The sequence below is a fragment of the Urocampus carinirostris genome, chromosome 5 (genome assembly GCF_059441175.1).
Source record: "Urocampus carinirostris isolate Australia breed hairy pipefish chromosome 5, RoL_Ucar_1.0, whole genome shotgun sequence".
NCBI classification, from domain to species: Eukaryota; Metazoa; Chordata; class Actinopteri; order Syngnathiformes; family Syngnathidae; genus Urocampus; species Urocampus carinirostris.
In genome coordinates this window covers 9,279,579-9,306,228 of record NC_142353.1, presented here as the reverse complement: position 1 = coordinate 9,306,228, position 26,650 = coordinate 9,279,579, and the positions used below count along the sequence as shown (strand labels likewise).

The window sequence follows — 26,650 nt, the reverse complement described above, 5'->3', positions numbered from 1 at the left end:
GTGGCAGGCTGCAGGAAGAACATGGCGCCAATCCAAGAAGGGATTCTACGGTCAAAAAGAAACATTCCTCGACCTTTTTTTTTTTACAAAAATAAACATTAGCGTGATAGTTCCTGTATTTTTGCAAAGTATTTGAATCAATGTCTTTTTTTTTACTGGATGAGTTTTTTCTCACCAATAGGAGGCTCTTAGGATTACCCACTGTTAATTTAAATTAACAATTATAATATACAAATAGCATTTTAGAATATCCCCCGCTGTTTTGAGTTAACAAGACCTACTTATTTAGTTTTCTACGTACTTCTGCATTTGTTGCCTTGAAAATATTAGTTTTGTATCGTTTGAATGTTTCATGCCAATTTTGTTTGGAATGATGCAATGTTCTAAAAACTTTTTCTTCCCGTCTTTTAGTGGACCAATTAATTTAACCCTGTATGCCAAGGAGTGTTGTCATTGTTAGAGATGTGGAGCACATCTGGATTGATTACCCAGTCCAAATAAGATATACAGAAATGTGTTATTAAATGCAATAATTGGGGGATTTGTGCGAAACAGCCATTGAGATGCAAAATAAATTACGATATTTTATAGTAATACATCAAACCACATAATCTTATCAATTTAATAATACAAAACCTGACAAAAGTTTTAATGCATAACAACAAAGAATGTTGTGCAATTTAAGCCATTCCCTTGAAGTATACAAGCGTACAGCAGTACATGGAACATAATCAAAAGCAAACACCCTCATTTCTGACAGAACACAATCTCAACATTTCATTAGTATTTGCAATATATTTTTCAAGAATTTCAATTTCTTTACACTATTACACATCTGATTCATTTACATTCACGCAAAAACAAAATGAAAACTCAAGTTTTCAAATAAGATTAGTGTACGATATCATACATCTTTCGTTGCCAAGTACACAATAACAAATGAAAGAACATGGATACAGTCAATCCTTTCAATGGTAACCACTTTGCAACATGCTACTTATCTTCTTTCAGTTACATTTTCATCAATGGTATGAGTAAACAGAATCCCGCACACATGCAGATTTTTTTCACACTTAAAAATATAACATCTTGCACATACCCTCAGCAAATTATATTCCTTTAACCAGATACCATTAGAGTAAAATAAATACTTCTTAAGGCTTTTCCCTCCGCCAATAAACTAAGACATAAAAAGACACCTCTATCCTTCGCTGACACTCATGTTATGGATTTGCGGTCAACAAAAATGAAGCCCTACTGCATTTTAACAAAGGCAACACGCAACATACATAATGAAGAAATGCCGTGAGTTACAATATTTTTGCCAACGAGTAGTTACCCTGTTACATAAGTTCTGAATGAAAACTTGAGCCGATGAGAGAAAATGTAAGTGGAAGAACAGGTTTCGGCCAGTGTGGCTTACTCAAAACTATATTTAGTTGATTGTGAATGCAACTCATTCCAAATTATAGAGAGAAGCGTAATTAATACCAGAGAAGCTGATACTGAAAATGTGCCTGGACATTTCAACAACAATCAATAGGATTTTTGCTAACATGGTTGGTGATATAGTACACATTTACTCGGAATAAATAGCATTACTTTGCACATACAAAACCGTCAAATATTAAAATAAAGCTGCGTATTGCATGAATGTTATTCTGCAGAACAATCCGGGAAATTAGGAGAATAACGTCCAACGTTGACAGAAAATGAAAATCGGAATGACGATGTGGATAAAACTCCACTTTCATCGTAACCTGTCAAGTTTGCTTTCATTGATGTTGCTGTTCTGGTTCAGTATGATTTTCTACCACTGAGTCGTTCAGGTGCATTGATACATCAGTGACGTTATTTTCAAGTCCAAGTTGAGTCAGTCCTTGTTCTGTGCTTGGCAATGAGCTCATAGATTCATGCACAGTCACTGTGTGCTCCTCCATCTGCTTCTGGAGGCTGTCCATCTCCTCCCTGAAAGGGAAACATTACAGCAGAGTAGATGAGTTTGTTTTACTTTGCCTTTGTACAAATACTTTGGGTCTCTAGAAAGCTAATAACTTTCAAACAAAATATATTTCAGTCATCTTCAGAAATCGCAATTGACAATGTATTTGAGTGAGGGCCAACAGTAGGTGTTATCGCGAGCAGTTTGTGGAAACTTGATGCCTTCACCAGCCTAAAAAAAAACCCGAACCGTTTAAACTGTAGCGAGCCGATGCACCCACAGCCAAACAGGGCGCCGCCATTTTAGACCAAACTGCTGTGTTGGGAGTCATTAGGTGACCAAACACCCCAATTCCAACCCTTAATGCCGAGCGCCAAGCAGGGAGGCAATGAGTACCAATGTTGTAAGTCTTAGGTTCGGCCGAGGCTTGAACCAGCGACCTCCCAGTCTCGGACCATCTACGCCACCGAGCTGGTAACCGAGCTGTTCTCCCCGTGCTTGCGTGGGTTTCCACCGGGTACTCAGCTTTCCTCCCACATTCCAAAAACATGCGTGTCAGGTTAATTGGCCGGTCCAAATTGTCAAGTTTGCCCTAGCCACGCAACTGGTTCCAATTGATACAACTGTATAGCTAAATCTCGGTCATTCTTCGTAGCTGGTTTATATGTTGTGTGAATTGGATTCACCACTTTGAAAGTGTTGTGTTACTTCAATGACGTTAAAGCTCTACAGGTAACAAGCCAGATGGATCAACTGTGACAATTAATTGTGGGGAGGAACACAATACGTTCTGTGCCTCATTGAAAAATACATTTTCTGTTTGGAAATACCTTTAAAAAGTACAACGGATAATACTACTGGATGGCACCGTATTGTCTAATGCGAATGGAAACCAGTGAAAATGAGCAAGGCGTAGCAGTAAGATGCCAGACAAACAAAGCAACGGACTACTAGGTATAGATCCCACTTTGTAAAAGAAATACAAATTTATTGACCTATACATATCTATAAAAAATAACATTGGTATGATAGTTTATGTATTTTTGGCTGTTATTCAAATCAATATGTTTTTGTTTTAACAGAATGAAGGTTCTTGTACCACTAGGAGACAAAAGAATATTACACAGTGTCCCTTTTAAAGACACCGATTTTGCAATACCTTAACCAGAAACTAAATTAACAAATTACAACAAAAATTGAAAAAGTGAATCAATAAAATCAGTGTTTATTTACCAACTCATCTTCGCCAAGAGCTTTGTTTTGATGCGAATATTAAAAAAAAAAAAAAAAAAGGCAAGGATTATTGATTTATTTATTGTAGATAAGGGGTTGGGAACATCTTTGACCCTAAACCCATAATTGCAAAATCTTTTGATCTTTTTTCTGAGAGAGCCATAAAAAAATATTTTAAGACAAATTACAACAAAACTGCCCAAAATTACTTACCAATCAAAATCAAAAAATTTTCTGCGGATTTTATTCCACTCTGTGATGTTAGATGATTTGATCAAATTTATGGAATAATAAAAATGAAAAGGGCCTGTGTTCATATCAACAAATACGTAGACTTCTTTAAACTTAGTCTTCCTCATGCAAATACTTGAGATTCTTTAGGCTAATTCTGACCATATTTTTTTCATAAATAATGATTTTAAAACAAGGTGCAAGCAGAGTTATTAAGTAAAAATGAACCAAAATACAGCAAATGAGGATATCGACATATTTACATACGGTGCAGATGGCGCTGGGCAGAGAAGTGTGCCTTGTGCGTAGCTGCGGCCACCCCATTGCTCTGTGAGCTTGGCTGGCGTTTCTGAGTGTTTGTTTGTTTGGTGAATTTTCATCATAAGGTGAGCTTCCATATAAAAAGATTCCTTAGAGACATACAGCCAAAACAGGGTCTGTAGATGTGACACCTTGACTGTAAACTGTAGTGGGGAGTATGGTCTTTATATACTGGACCACTCGTTCCATTAGCGCTACGTCGGCTATGCACGCACTTGACTTGACTCCGCAATTGAAATGCTATAGATGAGATTTGTACGAGTATAATTTTATCTCCATATCCGGACTCAAAACCCACCTTTTCAGACTCGCCTTTTCATGATCATCAGCCTCACATACCGCCTCCTTATTAACTCTACTGTTTTTATTTGCCATTTATTACTTGCTTGTTTTATTTTTGTTTGGTATTCTGTGAACGGCAACTTTGGGTGTCGAAGTAAAATTTTTAGTATGATTATTATTATTATTATATGTACTCATAATAAGAACAATCACTCTCTCGCTAGCCATAGGTTCCAGAAGCTCACATTCGAGGATGTTAGGTTTCACTAGGTTGAAGCAATCCTGGCCACATAACCTGGCCCAGTCACCAAATATTTTAGAGCAGACCATAGCATCTTACTTGAGTTGTCTCAAACAGTTGTGCAAGTTGTTGAGCGGCTCCTTGTTGACCGAACTTGAAGGTTTGAGTAACTCATCGAGAAGTGAGGCGGGCACCGGGCAGTCAGGAATCTTTACTGGAGTTACTGGATTGGATGAAGTACCTTCACTCTTCAATTCCATTCTTTGCTGTTGCCAAATGAGCAGAGACTTGGTTAATCGTGTGAAATGCTAAAAACAGAATGCGTTGATTGTCGCGTGTATTGATTTTACTGGTTTTGAATAGTACTACAGTGGCCCCTCTATATACGAGCTACTCTAGTTATGAGAAATCTGAGACACGAGTCTTTTGAGTAATAATCTTTTCTGACATACAGGGGAAAATCCAAGTTACGAGAATTTCCATAAATTATATATATATATATATATATATATATATATAATAGAGACTACTCGAGACCGCATCAGCTCGTCCCAGTTAGCATGTTGGTTTTCCACCATACAGACCTGATCCCGTGCTCTTTTGTCTGCGTATACAGAAAGTGCTCATGTATCATCAAAGGTCTCTCGTACTCACTCATTTCTTCCACACTATGCATAAACCTCAGTTAACAACTGCAACATCCTCCATGGTAATTCCTCATTATATACTTATTTTTTTTAACATAAACGTATTTATGTTATTACTGTATTTTTATGTTCAATTAATATTTGGATGAGTGTGATCAGGATGATGTGTTTTGTAGCTATTCAGGGTTAACTTAAATGATTTTGGGAGGCCAGGGAACAGATTATCGTATTTACACGCCCATAAGGCACACACAAAAGTCTAATTTCATTCTAAATGTGAGTTGCGCCCTATCACACCTCGTGCCGGACGTGACCGGGCACAGCAGTGTGAGCATCGCCGCTAAAAACTTTGAACCGTGGGCGCCGTGGCTAAAACGTTTGAATTATGGACAAACAAGCAAACGAAAAAGGCTGGATGGACAAAAGCATGATGATAGAATGGCCGAGGGATGTTTATGTCAGAAGACTAGGTGGTTTTTATTGTCATGCCGCACCTATGCTCTTTATTTGTGACTATGCGTGCCAATCTGACAGCTGATGTCAAAAATATAGTGAAGCAAATGAACTCTGTTTTTGCTATCATCCCAAGGGAGCTAACAAAGGAGCTTTAACGGCTAGGGATCGGTGTACACCGGTGTTGTGTCGAGAATTTCTTTTACAATTTTATTGTATTATGTGGTTTTACTTTGTGATAAATACTTGATAAACCGCAACCAAACTCAGTTTCTTTTCTGGTGCTTTTTTCTTGTTGATAAGCACACTTGTTGCTGTATTAAAGACGGTCGCATGAGACTCGCGTCTAATAAACCAGAGCGCCAGATGGGCAAACAAAAATATAATTCGAAAAAAAAACCCAGAATGCACAATGTTGACTAATTTTTGCACTTAACGCATATTGCACTAATACGATCCTAAAACCAAATGTAACATCCTAAATGCCCACATTTCTTGTGTAAATATTGTGTAAATTATAACCTTATCTTCTTTGTTCCTTTATCTTCTTTGTTTTCTTTTATCCTCACTGTTAAATGTGAGACTGGAGTGCCACGCCCAATTTCGTTGTCACAATAAGTTCAACCCATTTTCTAACAATGACAATAAAGGTATATTAATAATAATAATTATTATAATTTCCTTTGTATAGTCATTCATTGTAACAATGTACACAGAACGAAATGTCGATACACCTGACCCGTTGTAGCGAGCCGATGCAGCCGCAGCCAATATAATAATAATAATAATAATTTCCTTGTATTGTCATTCTGTGTAACAATGTACACAGAACGAAATGTCGATTGCACCTGACCCGTTGTAGCGAGCCGATGCAGCCGCAGCCAACAGAGGGCGCCGCCGACCACTTTTTAAGTCTTAGGAATGACTCGGCCGGGGCGCGAACCACCGACCTCCCAGTCTCAAAGCGGGCGCCTTACCATCTAGGCTACTGAGCTGGATTCTATTCTATTCTAAAATACGGTATTTGGTTTTCAGTCAATTCTTATGTGTAATATTTTTCTAGATTCGAGAAATTTTAAGTACAAGCTCAATACAAAAAATGAATTAATCTCGTATGTTGAGGGGGCACTGTATCTATATCAGAATCACAAAAAATACTTAGAAGTTAATCCATTAGGACTTAAATTTCTGTTCTAATAAAAGCTTTGATCACAATAACACCCGTTCAACATAAAGGCTGCATTACCTTCCTTAGACGGTTCTGTTTGAGTTGTTGGTTCTGTAGCAAGAGGGTCTTCATACTGTTCTTTAGCTCACCCACTTTCACCTGTAGCATAAATTTGTCCTTCCTTGTACTGCTGAGCTCCTCTTGGACCGTCTCCAACTCAATTTTTATGTTCTGTGACAAGACAGGCTTAAAATAAATGCCATTTGAAAAATATATAGTGTTGATGATCCTTGTGTTCTTTCCAAACACATTCTGGTGCCATTGTTTTAGTGTTCCTCAAATGACAATATCACTGAAATAAAAACTTGCCTGCAAAGCTATCTCCAGGTTGTCCAACTCCCTGCGCTGGCACTCCTCCATCATTTCCAACTGTTGCTTCTGAGTTTCTATCTCCCTCTGCCTTTGTTCCACCTCCCACTTCAGGTCCTCAACCTGAGAAGATTATATATTTTTTGGAGCATGATTTAAAAAACAAAAACAAAAAAACAATGCGGCATTTTTAAAAAAATCAAATCCAAATAAATGTTTACATCGTTTTGAAAATTTTCAACGGTATGAAGGTAAATTAAAAAAAAATGTTTTACCTCTTGGTTTGTGAGAGGTTTCTTCGAAAGCTCTTCATCTAATTGTTTTTGGAGGACCTGGAGTTGGGAATGGGCTTCAGAAAGCTCCTGTTGGAAACTGGAGATCTCCTGAGCATGTTTCTCATCCTGAGATCTGTGGGCAATGTAAAAAGGAATGTTGCAAAAGGTCTCAAACACTTGAAAGTTTCTGTTCCCTTTGGAAATTTAGAAAAGCAAATTTCTACTTGCAACACTTAATGCTAATTAAAAGGATATATAAAGGTATTTTCTAAGCCCATTAGCCTTACAAAGATTAGCAAATTTGTAGACTAATAACTTGTTTGACAGTTTAGCATAGTTTTAAGCGAATTGTTCAATTCCTGCTAATAAAGCCACCAAAATTGGGAACAATATATTAGCTGCTCATAAATTTAAGTAAACAGAATGATTTTCCTTGTTTTCAATGGGCTACTAATACATTCAGTTTTGGTCACTACTTTATATGGTGTTTTTCAGGATAAACAAAATAAGTAATATCAGTTGAAATTTGCAAAACAAAGTGCTATGCATACTGTAACTTGTGGGCTTCACGTTGCAGGGTTTTGACCAAGTCTTCTTTTGCCTGCAGATCTTTCTTGATCTCTGTCAGTTCCAACATGGCAGCCCTGTAGTGTCTCCTATTGTGTGCGGCTTCAGCTTTTACTGTTGCCATCTTAAAAGGCAAATTCAATAATTAGACCCAAAAAGATACCGAAAGGGAAATGAAGGCCAAACTACAAACTCACAAAGGAACAGTGAGTGGAGATTATTGTACCTGTTCTTGAAGTTCTTTGACTTGACTTTTCTCTTTTTCTAGAGCTAACTGAAGAGTCTGTACGACCTGCTTCATTTGTTGGTCCTCTTCTTCTTTGCGTTTGAGAACTGCTTGAACCTGAATAGGTAGAAACACATAGGAGCAAGTTAACTATTAAATAGATGATCCCTCACATCTGTCTAACCTCTATCAGGTGACTATATTCTTAACAATGCCAATAAAACGCTCCAACTTCACAACACTAATTGGTTGAAAAGGCATGCCTTACCTGTAAATTGAGCTGTACGAGATCAGCCTCTCGCTTAGCTAATGCACACTCCAGGATATTAGCATGCTCCCGTAGCGTACTATGGGACTGGGTTAGTCCTGTCAATTTTCCCTTTTCGTGTTCCAATTCGAGCGCTAGCTTCTTATTCGCATCTTCTAGTTTTCGGATTCGTTTCTTGAAGCATCGTGACTCTTGAAGCTTTGAAAAAAAAAAAAGTTTTCATTAGGCCAATAAAAAAGGACAAATCGGAATAGCACAGAAATTATAAAGCACTCTTCAAAATAAGTATTACAAATCCCAAAATTTGGACACACCTCATCTTCTAACTCCATGACCTTCTCCTGGTACTCCTCTAACTCGTTAGAAGTAAGGGTAATGACTTCCTCAAGCTCTTTCTCGAGCATTGCCTTGCTTTTTGTCACAACCTGCAAAGCAGTCTGAAGGGATTCAATCTTCTCCTTGGTGACAAAAAAGAAAATAAACTGTTAATGATATTGAATAGAGAATGCTGGTTTTTACAAGAACTGCTGGTTCTTAAGTTTAATTTTTCATCCCTAATAGCCAGTCCAAGCAAAATATCTCGACAAATGATAAAAGTAGGAGAGATGGCATGAGTGTATAGCACATAAATTGGATTATCCCATTAGTGGTAATGGTTAATTTGCTGATAACTGTAAAGGCTTTATGTATTTTATCACTGTAATCAATAGCACTGGGCTACAGAGCAGGTCCGTGGTCATATACATAAACTAATAAATATTGCAGTAATATCTGGCAGTAATATCTGGCAGGTTCATACTTGCAGGATGTGGTTGTTTCCTCCCTCTGACACCTGAGCTTTAAGCTTGATCAGCTCTGCCTCAGCTGTTTCCTTGTCAGTCAGGGCTTCTTGTAGCCTCCTGCTTAAGATACCCACTGCATTCTCATATGCCTTGTGTTTCGCCTTCATCTCCTTCTGAGCACTGGTCAAATCTGTCCCAAGACGCTTCATGCGCACCTTCTGCTCTGAAATTGCTCTATTACAAATAAAGAAAATGCATGAAAAGGAGAAAGTCAAGTGTATGCAACTAAAGACAGTGCTCAGTAATGTATCTAAAGGTCTTTGTGATGTCGCAAGTCAGGTCTCTGGTTAAGAGTTATAATAAGCACAGTTGTAAGGTAAACAAAGTATTACATGTCTTGCATCATAGTGGTGTTTTTCTCTTGCAGTCCAAAAATTAAAATAAAACTATCAACTAAAACCAAGCATTGTCTAAATTAATGTGGCAAAAATTATTTATTTATTATTTGACCGATGAAGCCTCATGACTCACTTTTTAGCTTCTTTTTCCATTTTCTCCACTTGTCCCCTTAGACTTTCATTCTCTTGTGTCACAGTCACAAGCTGATTCTGATCAAGCTGCAAAGACTTTCAAGAAAAAAAACGTAAATACAGCACTAACTCATTCATTCATTCATTATCTGCACCGCTTATACTCAGTAGGGTCGCGGGGAGCACCCACTCAAATGAATTTAAATTAACAGGGTAGTAACTCCTAATTACCTGGACCTGTGTTTCGAGCTGGTCTCGTTCTCTCTGGATATCTTGCAGATGACTTTCCATGTTAGTCATTTGTTCTTGGACTCTTATTACTTCTTTTTGCAGTCGAGCCTGCTCCAAATCAGCCTTTTGCTTCTCCCCATGAATGTCCAGAAGCTCTTGTTTAAGATCCTTCACCTCTTCCAAAAGACGCTTTTTAGTTGACTTGAGCTCACTGATCAACTGATCTTTGGAGAGAGCATCCCGACGGTAGGCTTCCACCATCACCTGTGCAGGAAATTTTATTTTGTTTACAAGTCCTACTTACCTTAACAAATAATAGTGATTGCTACAAAAAGTCATCTATTAGGGGACAAGTCTGGACAAAAAGTATCCTTTGAATTACTGTCCCTTAAACACTCCCTTTTAATTGCAAAACTGAACATTTTTTTTTCTTAACTGAGCGAGGCACTTCCATCCTTCTTGCTGTGACAGTCACCCAGCTTCACAATTAAGACATCCTCCCACACACCCTAAAAAAGCTTTCCGCAACAGTTTCAATAAACTTCAGGGAAAATACTCCAAACTCGCAAGGAATCAAGTGCAAGGTTCAATTTGGCCAGCGATAAAAAAATTGAAAGATGAACATTACAACAGAGTACACACTCTTGACAAAGTTACTTTTTGTCCTTGTAATAACATTTTTCCCACAATTCACTTGGGAAAATAACTTAATTTATGTAGCATTAATTTAATTAATGTAGCATTGTGGTTATGATCATGTGTATTACCTTTTGTTGTTGGTACTGTTCCTTCAGTTTCTGAACTTGCTTTTTGAAAGAACCATTTTCTTGCTGTAACTTTTCAATCTACAATGAAAAACAGCAGCCCTTAAAATGACTTGCTGAAATTTGACTTTAAATCAATCATTTAAGAACATAATTAAGTGCATACTAAATTCAACTGCGGTTACAGTTGTCATTTGTTTCACACCTGATTAGTTTTGACCTGAACTTCTTGTTGGAGATTATCCAAAACATCTGAGGCCAACAAGACATCCTCTCCGAGCCGTTCAGCGTTTTCATCAAGTTGGCTCTTGTCAGCTCGGGCCGTCTGCAATGCTACCTCCAAAACAATTTTCTCATTCTGAAGGTACTGGAGGTTGTCATCTTTGCTTTTATTCTCTGCCTGCAGCTCGGCTAGTTGGGCTTCTAACTCTTGGTACTGAGCCTCGAGCTGGTTGATTGACTGTTCTTTGGTATGCAAGTTCTCCTGAGTGGTGGTCAGCTGGTGCATTAGCTCCAGATGTTCTTTCTGAAAAGACTGCAGCTGGATATCCTTCTGAGACAGGTTCAACTTTACCTGTACAACACACAAAAAAAAAAAACAAGGCGGCAATGCGGAAGCAGTTTTTGCATAAGTATGAATAAGTTAAAATCTATATTTATACTATCAGACTAGCAAATGGAAGAATAAAACAAAAACTCTTGAAATATCGAAAATACATAAAATTGATATACGAAAGCACTACCTTTTCCAACTCCATTTCCAAGTTTGTGGCAGTATTGGCCAATTTTATTAAGTGCTCGCGTTCTTCCTCAAACTCTTCCAGCTTGTGCTGCAGGTCATCTTCCACCATAGTCTTTGCATCCTGGATCTGCTTATAAGCAGCATCTTGAGTCATCATGTCCACCTACAATAAAGAGAACATAAGCTTTATATCACCCATCAATCCATTTACTTAAACGCTTATACTTATGAAGGATGTTAGGGTGCTTGAGCCTAACCCGACAGTTTTCAGGCAGTAGGGGGCTAACAGATTCATCTGGTAACCAGCTAATTGCTGGGCAGGTACATATAATCATACATTTAACCAAAGAAAGGTCTAACAATGTCAAACTCACCAAAGTATGTTTATATGTATTTTTTTCGGCTTGTAGGTTAGACTCTTTTTCTCATAGTTTGCATGGACTTGCAACTTATACTCATGTGCTCCATGTTGAATTCTTAGATCATAAAAAATCATGGCCACAATCATGGTGGAAAATTTGCTGTAATTAGAAATTTTCCAATAGCACTAAAACCTGTCATTAAATGTATATATGTTGTCATTTTTTAATTTTCATTACTACATCCTGTTCTTTTCAGATTTGCCATGTTCTGACATTCAAACAAAATCCAATGTACCTCAATGTTCTGCAGCTGAACAGCAATACGCTCTTTTTCCTTTATCGAGCGATGTTGGGTCTCAGTGAGTTGGTGGGACAGGGTCACATTCTCCAACTTTAGATGTTCAAGAACACCAGTCTGTGTCATTCTTCCAGCCTAGAAAAGAAAAAACATTTTACATCCTGCTCTCTGACATCTTGGTACACGGTTCATTTGGACAAAAGCATTTTACCTGCATGTTAGCCATTTCACTTTGCAGTCTCAAGCGGGCCTCCTGAGCCAGGCCTAGCTGTTCCTGGTACCACTGCCTGACCTGCTGGAGTGAGTCAATCTCTGCCTGGGAGGTTTTTAGTCGACTCTGGAGGGTGTTGCGCTCCAGCTGCACTTGACGTAACTGACCCTGAAGGCCACCCATTTGTTGTCGCATTTCTTGGACTGCAAAATAAATGTTTTTTTGTTGGTAACACAGGATATAAAGTGACAAAATTAATCTAAAAAGGAGCAATTTTAATTGGAAATTAAAAATCAGGATGGATTTTAAGATAATGAAGTCTTACCGGTATTGTCCCTTGATGTAAGAGTCTTTTGCATTTCTTTTACCTTGCCCATCAGCCTGTTGTATTGGTCTTCAGCCACATTCAGGTCATTGCATAGAGATGCCAGATTGGCATTTTTGCTTTCCAGGTTACCCTGGAGCTCCACCATTGCTTTTTCCAGTTGGCTACAACTCTGCCGCAAGGTACTGACTTCTGTTGTTAGCACATTTTGCTTTTCCTGGCTAAACTGAACCTCTGCCTTTTGAGCTTGCATCTGAGCATTGACGGTTGCAAGCTGAGCTTGAAGCTCCGTCTTGTCCTTTAGAGCCTATCGGACAATACAGGATTATAGGAATTTGCATTGAATTTTATCCAGGTAATTAAAAATTCGGACTATATAGCCCACCTGAATATGAGGCGCACACAGTAAATTTTTAAAGGAAAAAACATTTTGTACATACATAAGCCACACCTGACTAAGCCGCATGTCCCCACATTGAAACATTTACAAAGAAAGACGGTACACAGAAAAAGTTTTAATAATACACGGTACCTTAACCCCTAAACGTTCCACCAGCTTGCCAGAGTTTTGATAAACATACGTGTCTGTACAACGTCACCTGCCACTGAAATATGTCCAGCGACATATTATTGGAAAGCTTAAACTCTTGGGATTCAATATATGAGAACCATTTTGAAATATACCCTTCAGAGAAACATCATGATCAGTCCGAAACATGATACCCAAAAACTATAAAGCTGGCATAACTCCCCATGGCCGTCTTCGTCGTCTTTTAATGTCCGCAAGAATTGCTTTTTTTATATCAAGGACAATCCATGGAATCCAATAATGTAAAATATTTACCCCAAAACACAGGATAATGCCAACACATAAATTGAAATCCGCCTCAAACTATTCTGCTTTGTTGGACGTTGCTTCTGGTAATTCGTTTGTTTTGTCACATTATTTCCTTTTACAAATAAACAGACTCGTATATTATTCCCGTTATGGTGGTTAGCCCTGCCCTTTTGATTGACACCTTTTTCATGATGAGGGTCTTTTCGTGCTAGTTTTATTCATACACAAATCACAAAGTTACATAAAAATTCCGTCTTCCACAACACATTTATTTTGCTCGGGCGCCCCCGGTGCCCATTACATAAAAGTGCATAAATTAGCTGCATCATTGCATAAACCATAGGGTTGTAAGTTTGGGAAAAATGTTGCAGCTTATGATCTGAATTTTTCGATAATGTCTGCACAAAACTGGTGATATTTTCTAGAAACCTGGTGCACGAGTTGGAATGGAGTACTACAGACAAGTTTCTCGTGACACATTGGTCAGTGCTCACACTGTTAATGTTTCACACTGACCTGGTTGGCTTCAGATGACAAAGATTCCAGTTGGCCTTCAAGTCTCATTTTTTCTTTCATAACCTGCAGCATGTCATCATGGCCCATCACTGAACTCTCTAAAGAGACACTGAAAATGCAAAAATGAACATAATTATCAGACAGCCCAAAATGTAGACAGACGTTTGTGAATTTGACCATTTCTACATACATAGTAAAATTAAACCATGCAAAACCGCTGACATGAAAAATACCTGCTGGAGAAACTGTCCCTCCGGCTGCGTGTTTCAATAGAACCTTCTTGCTCCAACTCTAGAAGTTGCTGCTCATCGCTGGCAGCCTGCAAGACTTCATGCAATGACGGATATTGACCCATGGCCTCAGATGCTATCTCCCGTCCCTCAACAGTGTAGGTACCCTGCTGCCTTCCCATGACAGCAGAGAGCATAGTGTAGGCCCCCTTGGTAGATACATTGCTGTAGGATGAGCTGTCACTGTCATTGCCATCATTTCCAGGCTTTGCACTTGGTTCATCTCTATCGCCATCTGGGACATTTTCCCCAACCTGGAGTAACACATCAGATTGTATTTCTTGCCCAATGGCCGATTGTAACATCATACTGACCTGGGATACAGTAGATACTGAGCTGACTGTGGACTGGATGGAGCCCATGGTGTTGTACGCCGTATTTATTCCACTTCCTGCCTCGCCTCCACCATCATTCTCTGAAGATTTGTAGTCAGCCAAGGAGTGAATCTTGCTTGAGCGTGAGGATCTGGATTTTTTCTCCTTTGTAGGGGGGATTCCTAAGCTCCCCAATTTAGGACCTCGGGGTACGCTTGTCCTCATGAAGGAATACTCCTTGGTCATAGCCTCTGTATTGGCCCTGGGAAGAGCTTCAGGGTGCAACATTAACTCCGGATCCAGGGTACTAAATGGTCTGTTTTTCGGGGTGCTCCGCTGAGACTATAACGAAGAAATGAGGTGGTTACTCCACAAATATTACAACTCACACCATGAAGTAAATCTAGTCAAAGCATAAAGGGCAATACTTCAGAAATTGACCCTCAGTTTGAAATTATAAATGCAATCGTAAAAGTTTTTTTCCTAAATAAACCAACACACGACAAAATAAAGTGATAACTGTGACCATGTTTAAACTATGTAAAATGTTTTGTGACTTTTCACTAACCCTTTCCTTTTGTCTTTGTACTCTATACTGTTTCAGCTGCTCTTCCAGGCGCCGGCGAGCCTCAAGACGAATCTTCTCCTCGTTTTCCATCTCCAATGACGGATTCTGGTTGGCTAAAGAGCAAGGGTATTCAACCAAAAAGAAACATTTACAGCCATCTAATATAACATTCATGAATCAATCAAATTGAATCATGAAAAGAAGCAAACTATTTTAAATCCTTATAAAATTAATTATGTACTATCATAGATTTGTATCACAGCTTTGTATTTAAACCGAAGATGAACGTCCGAGTCCATCTACCTAGTTAACAACAACAGAATCAAGGATTTGACTTAATTGAATAACAGCCAGTTTAAAAACAAAAATGACATTCATACAACTTGTATGCTTACACAGATCTGTTTCCTGCATAGGCATACTCAGTCTGAGTGACTGCAATGTATCACCAGTGTGACCAGTGACCTCAGCAGCAGCCTGCTCAGGCTCAAGCACCATGGGTGTATAAGCAGTCACACCTGGGGAAGCCTCTTGAAATTGGGGGTTGGCTGGTGAGCTGTTGCTCTGTGGTGGGACTGTTGAAGATGGGGACCCATTCATATTAGGGATCGCAGGGGCAGCATTCCCCCCTGACATTTCATATCCATTTGGCATCACATCGGAGCTGATGGCACCTGAAATGAACGAGTAACAAAGAATTTAAACTGTGAGTCATAGTTTGTGTTGTGGTTTAAAATGCTAATAGAATGTATGTTTGTTGGGAAACAGGATGAGCAACTATGACAGCACTGTGCAGCCAGGTCCCCCTTCTGTCAGGAAGTCTTAAACCTCTGCAGCAGTACTCATTTTATTGACAGACGTGTTGTAGCTGACAACAGAACCTTGTAATTTAAGCCCACAATACAGTACGTGTGCCAAATTCCGACTATGAAAGATGAATATGTGTCATGCAACTGGCTATCTTAGGATGGATGCTTACGTTTTAAATGTAAAAGTAAAGCCATCTGATTAGTTGTCAAAAACATTTACAAGTTGGCTATTAGTATTCTAAACTCCAAGGTATGCAAATCAACACTTAATAAGCTGCATAATGGGGAAATAATAAGAAACTAGCCCAACATAAGAAACAAATAAATAATAATACGTATGACACAACATATTTTTTTCTCAGTAGCATTATTGTCTCCAATGTATTTAGTTCCTGACAATGATGACAGAAACTTAAGTTGTTTAATTTTTCTTGAATGAATGACAGTTATTTCAAACAACATAGCAAAAGCAAAAACAAAACAACAAATCAAAAAAATAAAAAAAAATCAAATGAAACACACAATGTTATTGTACATGTTGGAAAGAGTAGGAAGAAGCATATGCTTATTAAATCCTACCCCTTTTACTTCACTAAAAATTAGCTTTATTGTGTATTTATATGTAAAAAATAACTCATGGATATACATATTTACATTGGCTCTGTGGAGACACAGTCTCCTCATTATCATCATCATCACTACTTCCATCACTTTATTTACCATCATCATTAGCATCATTGCTATTTCCATAAATTTTCAGCATATGTATACTTAGAGTATCTATTATGATAACATAGCTCTCTTGGGTGCTCATGGTGAAACTGACTGCTATGTGGTGTGTGTTGTCCAGCATACAAGTATCTGAGAGAAAATAGATATTTCTGCACAGTACGTTAAGTATGGCAAGACTAAAGAACAATATAATAAATACAGTGCATTACAGTTCAGAAAGAATTTGGCTTTATTAGTAACTGAAATACTTTTAGATACCTTCGTTTGTATGTGTCTGATGTGTGTTTTCCAATTTAATTGACAGTCCATTGTAATTCCTAAATTTTTAATTTCGGATACAATGGATATGGCAACTCCATCCATTTTCATCACCAGGTCTAGATTTGCCTTGTGATTTCCAAAGACTATCACTTTAGTTTTATACAAATTTAAAGATAATGTATTTATATCAAACCATGTTTTTAGGGTAATTAATTCACTATTAATATTTGTTAATAGATTCATATAATTATCGTTGGAATAGAAATTGTTAGTGTTATCTGAAAATATGACCAATTTTAATTATTTGGAGACATTAAATATATCCTAAATATATACTGTAAATTGAAAAGCTTTGGACCCAGGACTGAACCCTGTGGTACTCCACAGCAAATGTCCAAGTATCCAGATGTCGACTCTACCATTGTTCTTCTGTCTATGTCATGTAATATAAAAGCACAAAGTGGAACCCAGAAGGGAGAGGACCCACGCAGAATGGAAAGGACCCACACAGAGGACTGGAAGAATGCTGCTTGGGAGGGTGGGATGGCAGAGCTATGCCCTTGCACAATAGTATTGCCTTTTACACGCTGGTTAACTACTGTTAAAAGAAAATAACTCTGAAATTGTTTCATTGATGTTGAAAATGTCAGGAAAAAATGTTAAAACGTCATATCGTCACGTCATATTGTCAAATATAAAAAAAATGTGAATATGCTTGATGGCTGTGTTTTGCTGCTGTTGGTGTCAGTGGATTTGTTCAGACCGAGGACAATCGACTTTGGCCTGGACGGATCTATTGACACTAACAAAGATGTTATATAATGAAATTGTGAATATGTTTGATTTTCGAGAAGGTTTGTTCAAACCTCACTTTGTGTTTGGTGTTTAAAGCGTAATATTGGAATATAATATTGTGAATGTGCTTAATTGCTGTTGAGATTGTCATGATTGTTTTCTGTTTTTAGTGTCAATAAATTTGTTCAAACCAAAAAAACAAAACAAATTGTAGTCTTTCACAAAACCACTGACCATTGTGATAAACCTTTGTTGCGTTTCGATTGCTGCTGTGATCTTGATTGGCATGGACCTCCATTTGAACAGTATTACATTTTGTTGACAATCTCGTATTGACAATCTATCTGCGTCCTCATTGGGAAGACATTGCCTCAAAGCAAGTGCTTTCCAAAAATTTCCGGAATAAGCAGTTCTGAAAAGAAAAATTATGACAATTAACAACAGTTGGAAAACAAATATTTTTGAATACCACAGATTGCTTTTTCACAAGTGCCAATAAGTGAATTGAGTTGAATGAATGAATGAATGAAAACTATATTTTTGAACATTTTAAAATAAAAACAGGACAAAAACAATGACTCAACAACTAAAATAATGTTAACATAGCATGTTCGAAAAGGGTAGTAAGAAGCAGACCTTATTTTCCCTACCCCTTCATCTTCCCTATTTATTACATTTTATAGATAGCTCCTCTCTTGTGTCTAAATATAACACTATCTCACATATATACATAATACATAGGTCAGATATCCATAATTATAATAATAACAATAGTCACATTTTATAGAATAATCATCATAGTACCCCTCTATTAACGTTATAATGCTACTAGTCATGAAATATCATTGTGACACCAATATTAACAACAATAGCAATAATAACAGTTATGAAATAATAATAGTAACAATAACAACAAGGTTAATTATAGTTGTAAACGCAGTATTTCCAATCCCTAGTATCACTCGTACGCCATTTTCTTCATCTCTATTCTGCCAGTAATGTTTTTTTGGTACGTGAATGTTTATTTTGTTGGGCAATGTTTGAGCTCATCTTGTAAATTGTTCCAAAGTTTGACTCCACGCACAGACACACACATACGTTTCCTGGTAGTTCTCACCTTTGGGATTTTGAATTTACTACAGCCCCTTAAGTTATAATTTCCCTCATTCCGAGCGAACAATTGTTGGATGTTTTTTGGCACTATGTTTTTGTTGACCTTAAATAGCAGTTGTGAAGTGAAAAATTTTACTAAATCATCCGATTTTAATAATTTGGACTGCAGGAATAAAATATGAGTATGATCCCGATATCCTACCTTGTGTATGGTTCTAATTGCACGTTTTTGGAGGATAAAAAGGGGCAGTAGTGAACTTTTGTAATTATTGCCCCAGACTTCTGCACAATATGTTAAGTACGGCAGAACTCGAAAACAATATAATAAATACAATGCATTATAGTTTAAAAGGAATTTGGCTTTGTCAATTATTGAAAAGCTTTTAGATACCTTAGTTTGTATGTGTCTGATGTGTGTTTGCCAGCTTAAATTATTGTCTATTATGACTCCTAAAAACTACGACCCTAAAACGTTGTAAATATAATAATATAATAATAGTAATAATGCTAAAAACATAAGGTTAAATCTTCAAAACGCAAGTGTGAAGGACCAGCGAAATGCTTTATCGTCTTTTATTTTACATAGAACAAAGCCAACAAACGTTTTAAAAGAAGTTCAAAGTTATATACATTGTGTAATGGATTAAAGCAATTGAAATGTAATTGTGGCATTGCCACTGATTGCCCAACCAGCGATTCATTCGACTGTCAGGAATTTTGACAGCAGTAAAGCACAATGTTCAACGCTTGCTTTGGAGTTGATGTAATTGAGAGTTTTTTTGTATGTTTTTGTTTTTATCAATGTTAAACAAACTGTCAACACTCTGTAAATGAGAAATTCTAGTCATATCGAAGACTTTCAAACTGCATCATTTTGAAAGACTTGGGCGTTTCACGCTATACATCTGAAGCTGTAAACAAAAGACACGTGGAAGTGAACTGCATGTGATTATGCAGAATACAAATAAAGACGCAGGGCGAAATTGGAAACCTTATTACTTTATGTTGCTTGACAATACACAAAAACTAGCTAATGTTTGCGACGAGAGACCTGTCAAGCTAACATCCTAGTTGCTAACTCGGATGCTAAAATAGTCAGAGGCCGTGTTTAGCTTAGATTTTTAAATCTTCACCTATATGTAGCATCAAACGCGTCTCCTAAAGTATGGAGTAAACGTCGACAGGCTAACTATTAAATGACAATTCCAATAAATGGTTGAAAATAATAATGAACGCTCACCAAACCAGCTTTTCCTTTTACTACGTGGCTGTTTGCTTACCGTCCCATAAATACACCCGACTGGAAACTCAAACACGTGCAACAAAAACACTCATTGGCATAAATGCGTTCTAAAAATGATCAACAGAAAATAAATACATTTGAATATATCTTCCATAAATGATAAATAAAATAAGTAATAGTCGTGGTAACGCTCTCTCTCTGCCACCTGATGTCTGTTGGGAAGTCAATTACAGGCAAAATTCATTTTCATAATAAAGAGGCTCCCCAAACGGTTTTTAAAAATAAAGTAAATAGTATTCTTAAAACTAATACGTTAAAACATTCCAAACAATCAACTTATAGCAGGTAACCCAAGCCTGATTGACCAATGTGTTATGCAATGCATTAAAAAAGTTAGTTGGTTAGCTAGGGGAACTAACTAACTAACTAACTAACTAACTAACTAACTAACTAACTAACTAACTAACTAACTAACTAACTAACTAACTAACTAACTAACAGACACATAAGTCAATGGGAAAAAAATAATGACAAATTAAAAGAATTATAAATCAATTGCGTGGAAACAAGAAAAATGAGAAATGGCTTTGATTCACATGAAATGGCAAATACGTTTTAAAACAACCGTAGTGCTTTTTTAGGTGAACGTAACCTATATCCCATACCCTTTAACCTAAGCCAATTACTCCACTTGCAATTCCCCTTATTAAGCGTTTATACACTTTTTAAACACAACCCAGCACCTATTTATTGAGAGCAAGACAGACTGCCAAGAATACCGCAATGATCTTTGAGTGCGTTTGAAACAATCCCAGTACAGTTTGAGTACGGTAGCACCGCCTAGCGAGAGTGTCTCAAAACAACATGCAAGTAATAAAACAATAAAACAATACATGAATATGATTCTTTATCATTATCTGATTATATTTCCATAATCCTTAAGCTATTTTTTTACGTGTTTTGCAAAGAGAGTCACTCCTGGTTTCTTTTTTCATGCTCGTGCAAAAGAACACGCCGTGACTACAATACATCTATTATTTTTGGTTAACATTTTTTGTTAGGTAATGAATCATTTTATTGTTTTTGCATCACGTTCAATACAATTTAAGAAGAAAGTAATGCAGCTCATAAGTCAATTGGCTACAGGTGGAGAAATACCTGATGTGTTAATTTGCTTTAAAAAGAAAAGGGAAACAAATTGTTTGTAAGATGCGTAAAGAACAATACATTTGAACTTTTTTTGTATCAGCGATTTCGTGGACAGCCATATTATAGTTACTAAGAGAAGGGGGGGTCTGGCCCTGTTACGTCATGGACGATGGAAACGCACCCCCGACACTTCAGGTGAATGAGAGTAAGGAGAAATAGGACACGGTTCACTCGCCTTAATTAGAAACAATTTGCAGTATAAAAATGACTCTTTCGTCGCTTGGGGTGCATGTTTTAATGATGGCTTATCTCCTCTTCCTTATGGGATGCGCTGCACAAAAAGTAAGTACAGTACAGCGTTGTGAAGTTTCAGCTCTTTTTGTCTAAGTGGTATTTAAATGTTAAATTAATTATAATACATTTTCCTGCTAATTGACAAGTAACTAGTAGTAACAATTAACACAAGACTAGTAGCCCTGCGAGCGCATTTCAAATGTGCAGCATTGTGCTGCGTGCAAGCGGTCATGAAGTTCACGTTGAACTGAGACAATGTGGCTCACTCGTGTGTGTGTTTGAGGTGTGTTGTGCTCTTGAATTAACTTAAGTGTTAACTCTTCAGAAGGTACGAGTATATTGTTTGATTATTTAAAAGTTTGGCTTGTAATCACCGTGTCATACAAGTACATCTTGCAAAAATGTGGTAGAATGTCACCCTTTCAATAAGTATGTGGTGTATCCACTCAGTGGCATGTGGTTATTCTTAAATCTTTTCTCTAATGGAATTCATTTAGCTAAAATGAAAACAACAGAGTGAGATGATTACCAGTGTGCAGTTTTGCAATTACAAACAAACAAACAAACAAACAAAAAGGCACGGTCACGTCACTTATACAGTTGTCAGTAAAGTGCAAGTTAATTTCAGTCATGTCAAATTTTCTGCTTGCGCAAGTTCGAATTTTCTCCTATCTGAGCCTTAGAAATATGTCTCACATGCGTCCTTTGTTGTTATTCGATCAAGACAGGAAAGATAAACGCCATGCTCCAGATTGACGCCATTTATATGTCTAAAGTGATCAAAATGACACCAATGGTACAAATTGATAATGTATTTTGTTTAGTGCTAATTATTATCAGCTACCAAAGTCAAGTTTGTTGTTTTTGGGTGACTATTTTGTGAAAAAAAAACGGGCTTTGACAAAATATGTTATATATATATATATATATATATATGTAGTAGTTGCCAATGGCAGCCCACTAAAAACTCCAGCTCCAATTTTGTAACATTTGTTTTTTTCATGCGTAGATTAAGGGCTATACAAATAAACATGACTTGACTTCATGCGTAAATTGAAATAATCTACGAGCAAAATAACCTTCGCTTTACAAAACGGCGTACAGTACTGAAACACACATTCTCTTTTATTTCTGTATTAAGTGCTGTTGGTAGGCTATTCATTACTACAGCTCATTCTTTATCATATTTGTAATTTTGCACATTTTTGGAGACAATTAGCTTCAATATTGAACCTTGAAAGCCTGGCGTGCTTGTACTTGCTGGGAATGATTCACCTAAAACATTTAGATGATTCGCTAAAGTCCTTCAACACTTTGAGTCTTTTGTCTCAGATTTTGTCGCATATTTTTCTAGCCTAGCGTAAGGTTTTTAGTACTACTAGTTACAGCAGGGGCGTCAAATTCAAATGGGTGGAAGGAGCTAAATAAAAAAATCCGGATCAGACTGGTCAACATTTGATAAGATCATTTTTAAAATTACTCACATAGTTTAGTGAATCTAAAAGCAGCTTCCTAAAAGCTAACAAATGTGTTCCGATATGATCCGATAAATAGAGCAATATTTTCTGATGGCCCTGTCAGTAATCTTTAATTTCAAACAGGCACAAAGACACATTTCCTTGATATAAAAATCCCCATTACATGAACATTCAATAAAAATATAATAAAAACGATATTTTTCAGGCACTTTCAGTAGCCAATATTTTTTATTCTAACAAAAGTGGGCTAAATCGCTTCAAAGAAAAATTATAGCAATTTTCCATCATTAACTAATCTACAATAAAATTAAAGTGCAAGTACAAGTAACTTAAAGTAAAAACAAATACACGTTGATTCTTGGTGTATGACAGAATAATGAATCAAGATAATCTCAGGGGCCGAACAAAACCTTCTCCGGGCCCGAAGTTGCCTGCGGGCCTTCACTATAATGACATATTTCAAGGATGCTTATAACTACAGTATGTCAGTCTCGTAAAAGCTAATACTTACTTTTGTTCTCCTAATTTAAGTCTGTGGAAAGAATGGACATGAAATGATTTTTGGATTGTAAATAACTACGTATCCTTTTGTGTAGCGTTTTAGTGCGATTATTTGAAAATAAACCTTGTCTAGTTGTATTGTTTATACCTTATTGTACTGCATTCTTGCAATTCACAACATTTTTTTTTTGTGACAGTGTAGGCATCAAGTTTCCACAAACTGCTCGCGATAAACACCCATTATTGTCGCGAGAGATTCGATTTTCTGTGCTGTTCTAGGAATCGGACAAGAATTTAATGAATACGGTTTATAAGGATATAAACAAATGAGCAGAGCAGAATACGACCACTTTTAAAAGGCCTTTCCACACTTGCCTGTTCTTCATGAATTTTGTTAAATTTGTTTCAAAAAGACTTGACACCATGAGCCATACCATTATTGCATCCACCTGCGTATCAACGCTAGGCCTTCTCCACAAAAACTACCAAAACTTTACCAAAAAGGGATTACTATCCCTATGTCAACACATTGATTTTGAAGTGGCTCAGACTTTTCACAATATTGATTCTTACATATATTTTATGTTGTTGATGTATCTGTGTATTGTCTGTTATTTCCCCTGGACATCTGGAAGGGAGATTACCTCTGTGTTCAAGGTTTCTTCATTTTCATCGTACTGAGGTTTTTGAGTTTTTCCTTGCCCTCATGGAGGTTTCAGATCCGGTGATGGTGTAATGGTGCGCCGTGCTGCACTCTGAGACTTTTTGTGAAAATTTGTAACCAGTTTGACTAATTAACACGTAAAACAATATGGCTGCTATCTTTCAAGCATACACGTGTTCCTTTGATGACACTACAGCTTTGTATAAGGCGGGACAGGATGCCTTCAAAATACATTATCTCAGAGAATTATTGGAGTATACTGATGAAATGGGTATAGATTTCATGCTAAAACTATGTGCTGTTTCCTCACATTTTGCATATTTAAGAATTTGGAATTACATTTAAAGCTATAGATTAACTGTATTTGGCCAAAAAAGCTAGCATTCACTCTTGTTTTTACTGTGAGATTGCACTTTTTTTCTAAAAGCATATTCCCTAATTGGTGATGCGATTAAATCAAATGGGTTTTTGTGTTTTTAGATCATCTCATGTTTGGATTAAACGGGAGGCCATCATTTATTCCATTTTGTTTTCATTGTTTGAGATTTGAATGTTTCCATGTTTACCACTGCCAACATGGCAAAGGATAAGCCTTGGCAGAGGTTCTCGGTGGGCTTCCATCTGTCAAGAGTCGTCCTTTCCGCTGATGGACAATGGTGGCTCAGCAGCACTTTTAGTTCCTGTATGCATAGGGTGCTCACTATCTTTGTAATTATCTGCCTGAGGGGACATGCTAAATGATGGCTTTGTCCTCTGCCCCCCTTTTGTATTAAGTTGATTTTTGGAACAGCGTAAACAAGCTCTGGATTTATTCTATCCCCACTGGAAAGAAACAGTAGCTATTGTCATGGGTCAGGTGCAATCGACATTTCGTTCTGTGTACATTGTTACACAGAATGACAATACAAGGAAATTATTATTATTATTATTATTATTATTTTATTGGAACGTATACAGTGATTGAATCGTTTTCCCGTTCAGGATGCTTGATTTGACCAAGATATTTATCCCTGCATTAACTGACACTCTTCCAGTTAAACATGAATCTGATTTATAGTTGTAGTACATGATGAAGTGGTCTTGCAAGGGCTATAGGACACTGAGTTGATAGCTTGTGTCATGTAGACAATAGTCGGAATTTCGTGGCAGCCTTTTTTTCTACCAGGTCATTGTGAGTGCATCATATAAATCTGTTTGAATAAAACAAGTTCAATGTTATTTAGTGTTTCTCTTGTCAGCAAATCTACTGACAAGGCCAAAGCCATCTTGAGTGGATGCTACTACCAAGTGTATTCAGGTCCTGATTGATTCCTCTTTGCCACAGTGCGCTATTGTTTAAAAACGATCAAAGACGCATCAATGAGCCAGAGCTTTGTAACCGGTGGCATTTTTCTTCATTACCATGAACACACCTTCCCTGGATTTCTTTCACTGAACACCACATAATGTAATATTCATTAAGTAATAAAAAACAATCTGATTATTAAAAATAGCGTCGAAGGCATGGACATTTTAAACAAACACAATTGTTCAAAAGAAAGCCGTGACAACCATTGCAAGTAAATAAGAGATGGAGTGAAATGTGGATGACAAGTTTCATAAATATTTGAAGGATTTTTCTTCTATAATTTGACCCCCTCTAGTTAAGTAACATGTATTTGTATAGCCCTAAATCACAAAAGTCTGGGCTATTTAGAGTGTTTTATATGGGTGCAATAAAACGTCAACGTTCTCGATAAAAATTAAGAACAGATATTGTCGACTATTGTCACTAAACATGTTTTTGCAACATTCTGAGGAATCTCTACAATAATATAATTGCTGCTAAGAGTCACACATGCACAGTAACCAATAGCGTCTATGTCTGGAGCCTAACATAAACATACCGAAATGGCGGTGGCAACATTAACTATGTGAACCGAAACAAAAAATTTGGGGGGGATCTTAGCCTGGATACGGTCAATAAAAAGACCGTTTACAAAGTTTGCAACGCAAACCTTGCGTATCATAGCGATAGAATATGGAGTCTGACTTCTCGCGGCAAAATTGAGGAACGTTTAAGCTAAGACGGTTATGACGACATGCATTGTACATTTTATATGCGTATATTTTGCCATAAAAGAAAGATTGAGCTTTATGCTGGACTAATGTATTTGAGATTATATGCGTGCAGTCTGAACTGTCACTTGTTAAAACCGTATGATTTCAAACTTTTGAGAATCGTTAAAGCCCCAATGTGTAATATTTGACCCATAGATGCCACTGTGTTGTCTTGGTGCGAACAATGGCCAGTGCTGCAGAGCACAGCGTCGCATCATCCTGCTGGAGAATTATGGTGGCGACCTAAGTGTGGATTTCACTGTGTAAAAGAAATAAACATTTCTTGACCTATAATTAAAAAAAAAAAAAAAAATCAGTCAATTTACTGAAAACAGGATGGATGTAGATTCCTTGTGCTGGCAGATATTGAAAGTGTTGTATTGGTGGTTATTGGTGGAATGGTGGATGGCTTAGTTGGAGTATGGACGCATCATCAGTAGTGTCACAATATAACATTGGCATGACAGTTTGTGTATTTTTGCTTAGTTTTAAAATCTTTTTTTTTTTAACTGAATTA

General features: G+C 37.1%; 2 protein-coding genes across 5 annotated transcripts in view; one reads left to right on the top strand and one right to left on the bottom strand.

The window, feature by feature from the left end:
- Positions 1–608: 608 nt before the first annotated feature.
- Positions 609–20,095, bottom strand: golga3 (golgin A3). Of its 3 annotated transcripts, XM_088335579.1 has the most exons (25): positions 19,945–20,095; positions 17,826–18,003; positions 15,390–15,668; positions 14,995–15,107; positions 14,427–14,768; positions 14,056–14,366; positions 13,823–13,931; positions 12,469–12,775; positions 12,144–12,346; positions 11,930–12,067; positions 11,274–11,435; positions 10,736–11,104; positions 10,534–10,611; positions 9,767–10,030; positions 9,537–9,631; positions 9,023–9,239; positions 8,538–8,681; positions 8,224–8,421; positions 7,956–8,072; positions 7,714–7,853; positions 7,163–7,295; positions 6,888–7,010; positions 6,597–6,749; positions 4,350–4,516; positions 609–1,968 (listed from the first exon to the last, which is right to left on the bottom strand). In XM_088335579.1, the coding sequence occupies exons 2-25, from the start codon at positions 17,887–17,889 to the stop codon at positions 1,776–1,778; spliced, it is 4,419 nt and encodes a 1,472-aa protein (XP_088191705.1). In that variant the 5' UTR covers positions 17,890–18,003; positions 19,945–20,095; the 3' UTR covers positions 609–1,775. The 3 variants fall into 3 exon arrangements, with proteins under 3 accessions (XP_088191705.1, XP_088191704.1, XP_088191706.1); XM_088335578.1 differs by having other exon boundaries at positions 14,056–14,768; XM_088335580.1 differs by having other exon boundaries at positions 14,056–14,768; positions 15,513–15,668.
- Positions 20,096–21,128: 1,033 nt separating this feature from the next.
- LOC148365139 (uncharacterized) overlaps positions 21,129–26,650 on the top strand; it is a 55,884-nt gene continuing 50,362 nt past the window's right edge. Inside the window, exon 1 of one of the 2 annotated variants that reach the window (XM_088335026.1) lies at positions 21,129–21,291. In XM_088335026.1, the coding sequence (XP_088191152.1) occupies positions 21,259–21,291 (33 nt within the window). In that variant the 5' untranslated portion in view covers positions 21,129–21,258. Of the gene's footprint in view, positions 21,439–26,650 lie in introns of both variants that reach the window. The other variant, XM_088335025.1, reaches the window with a different exon arrangement.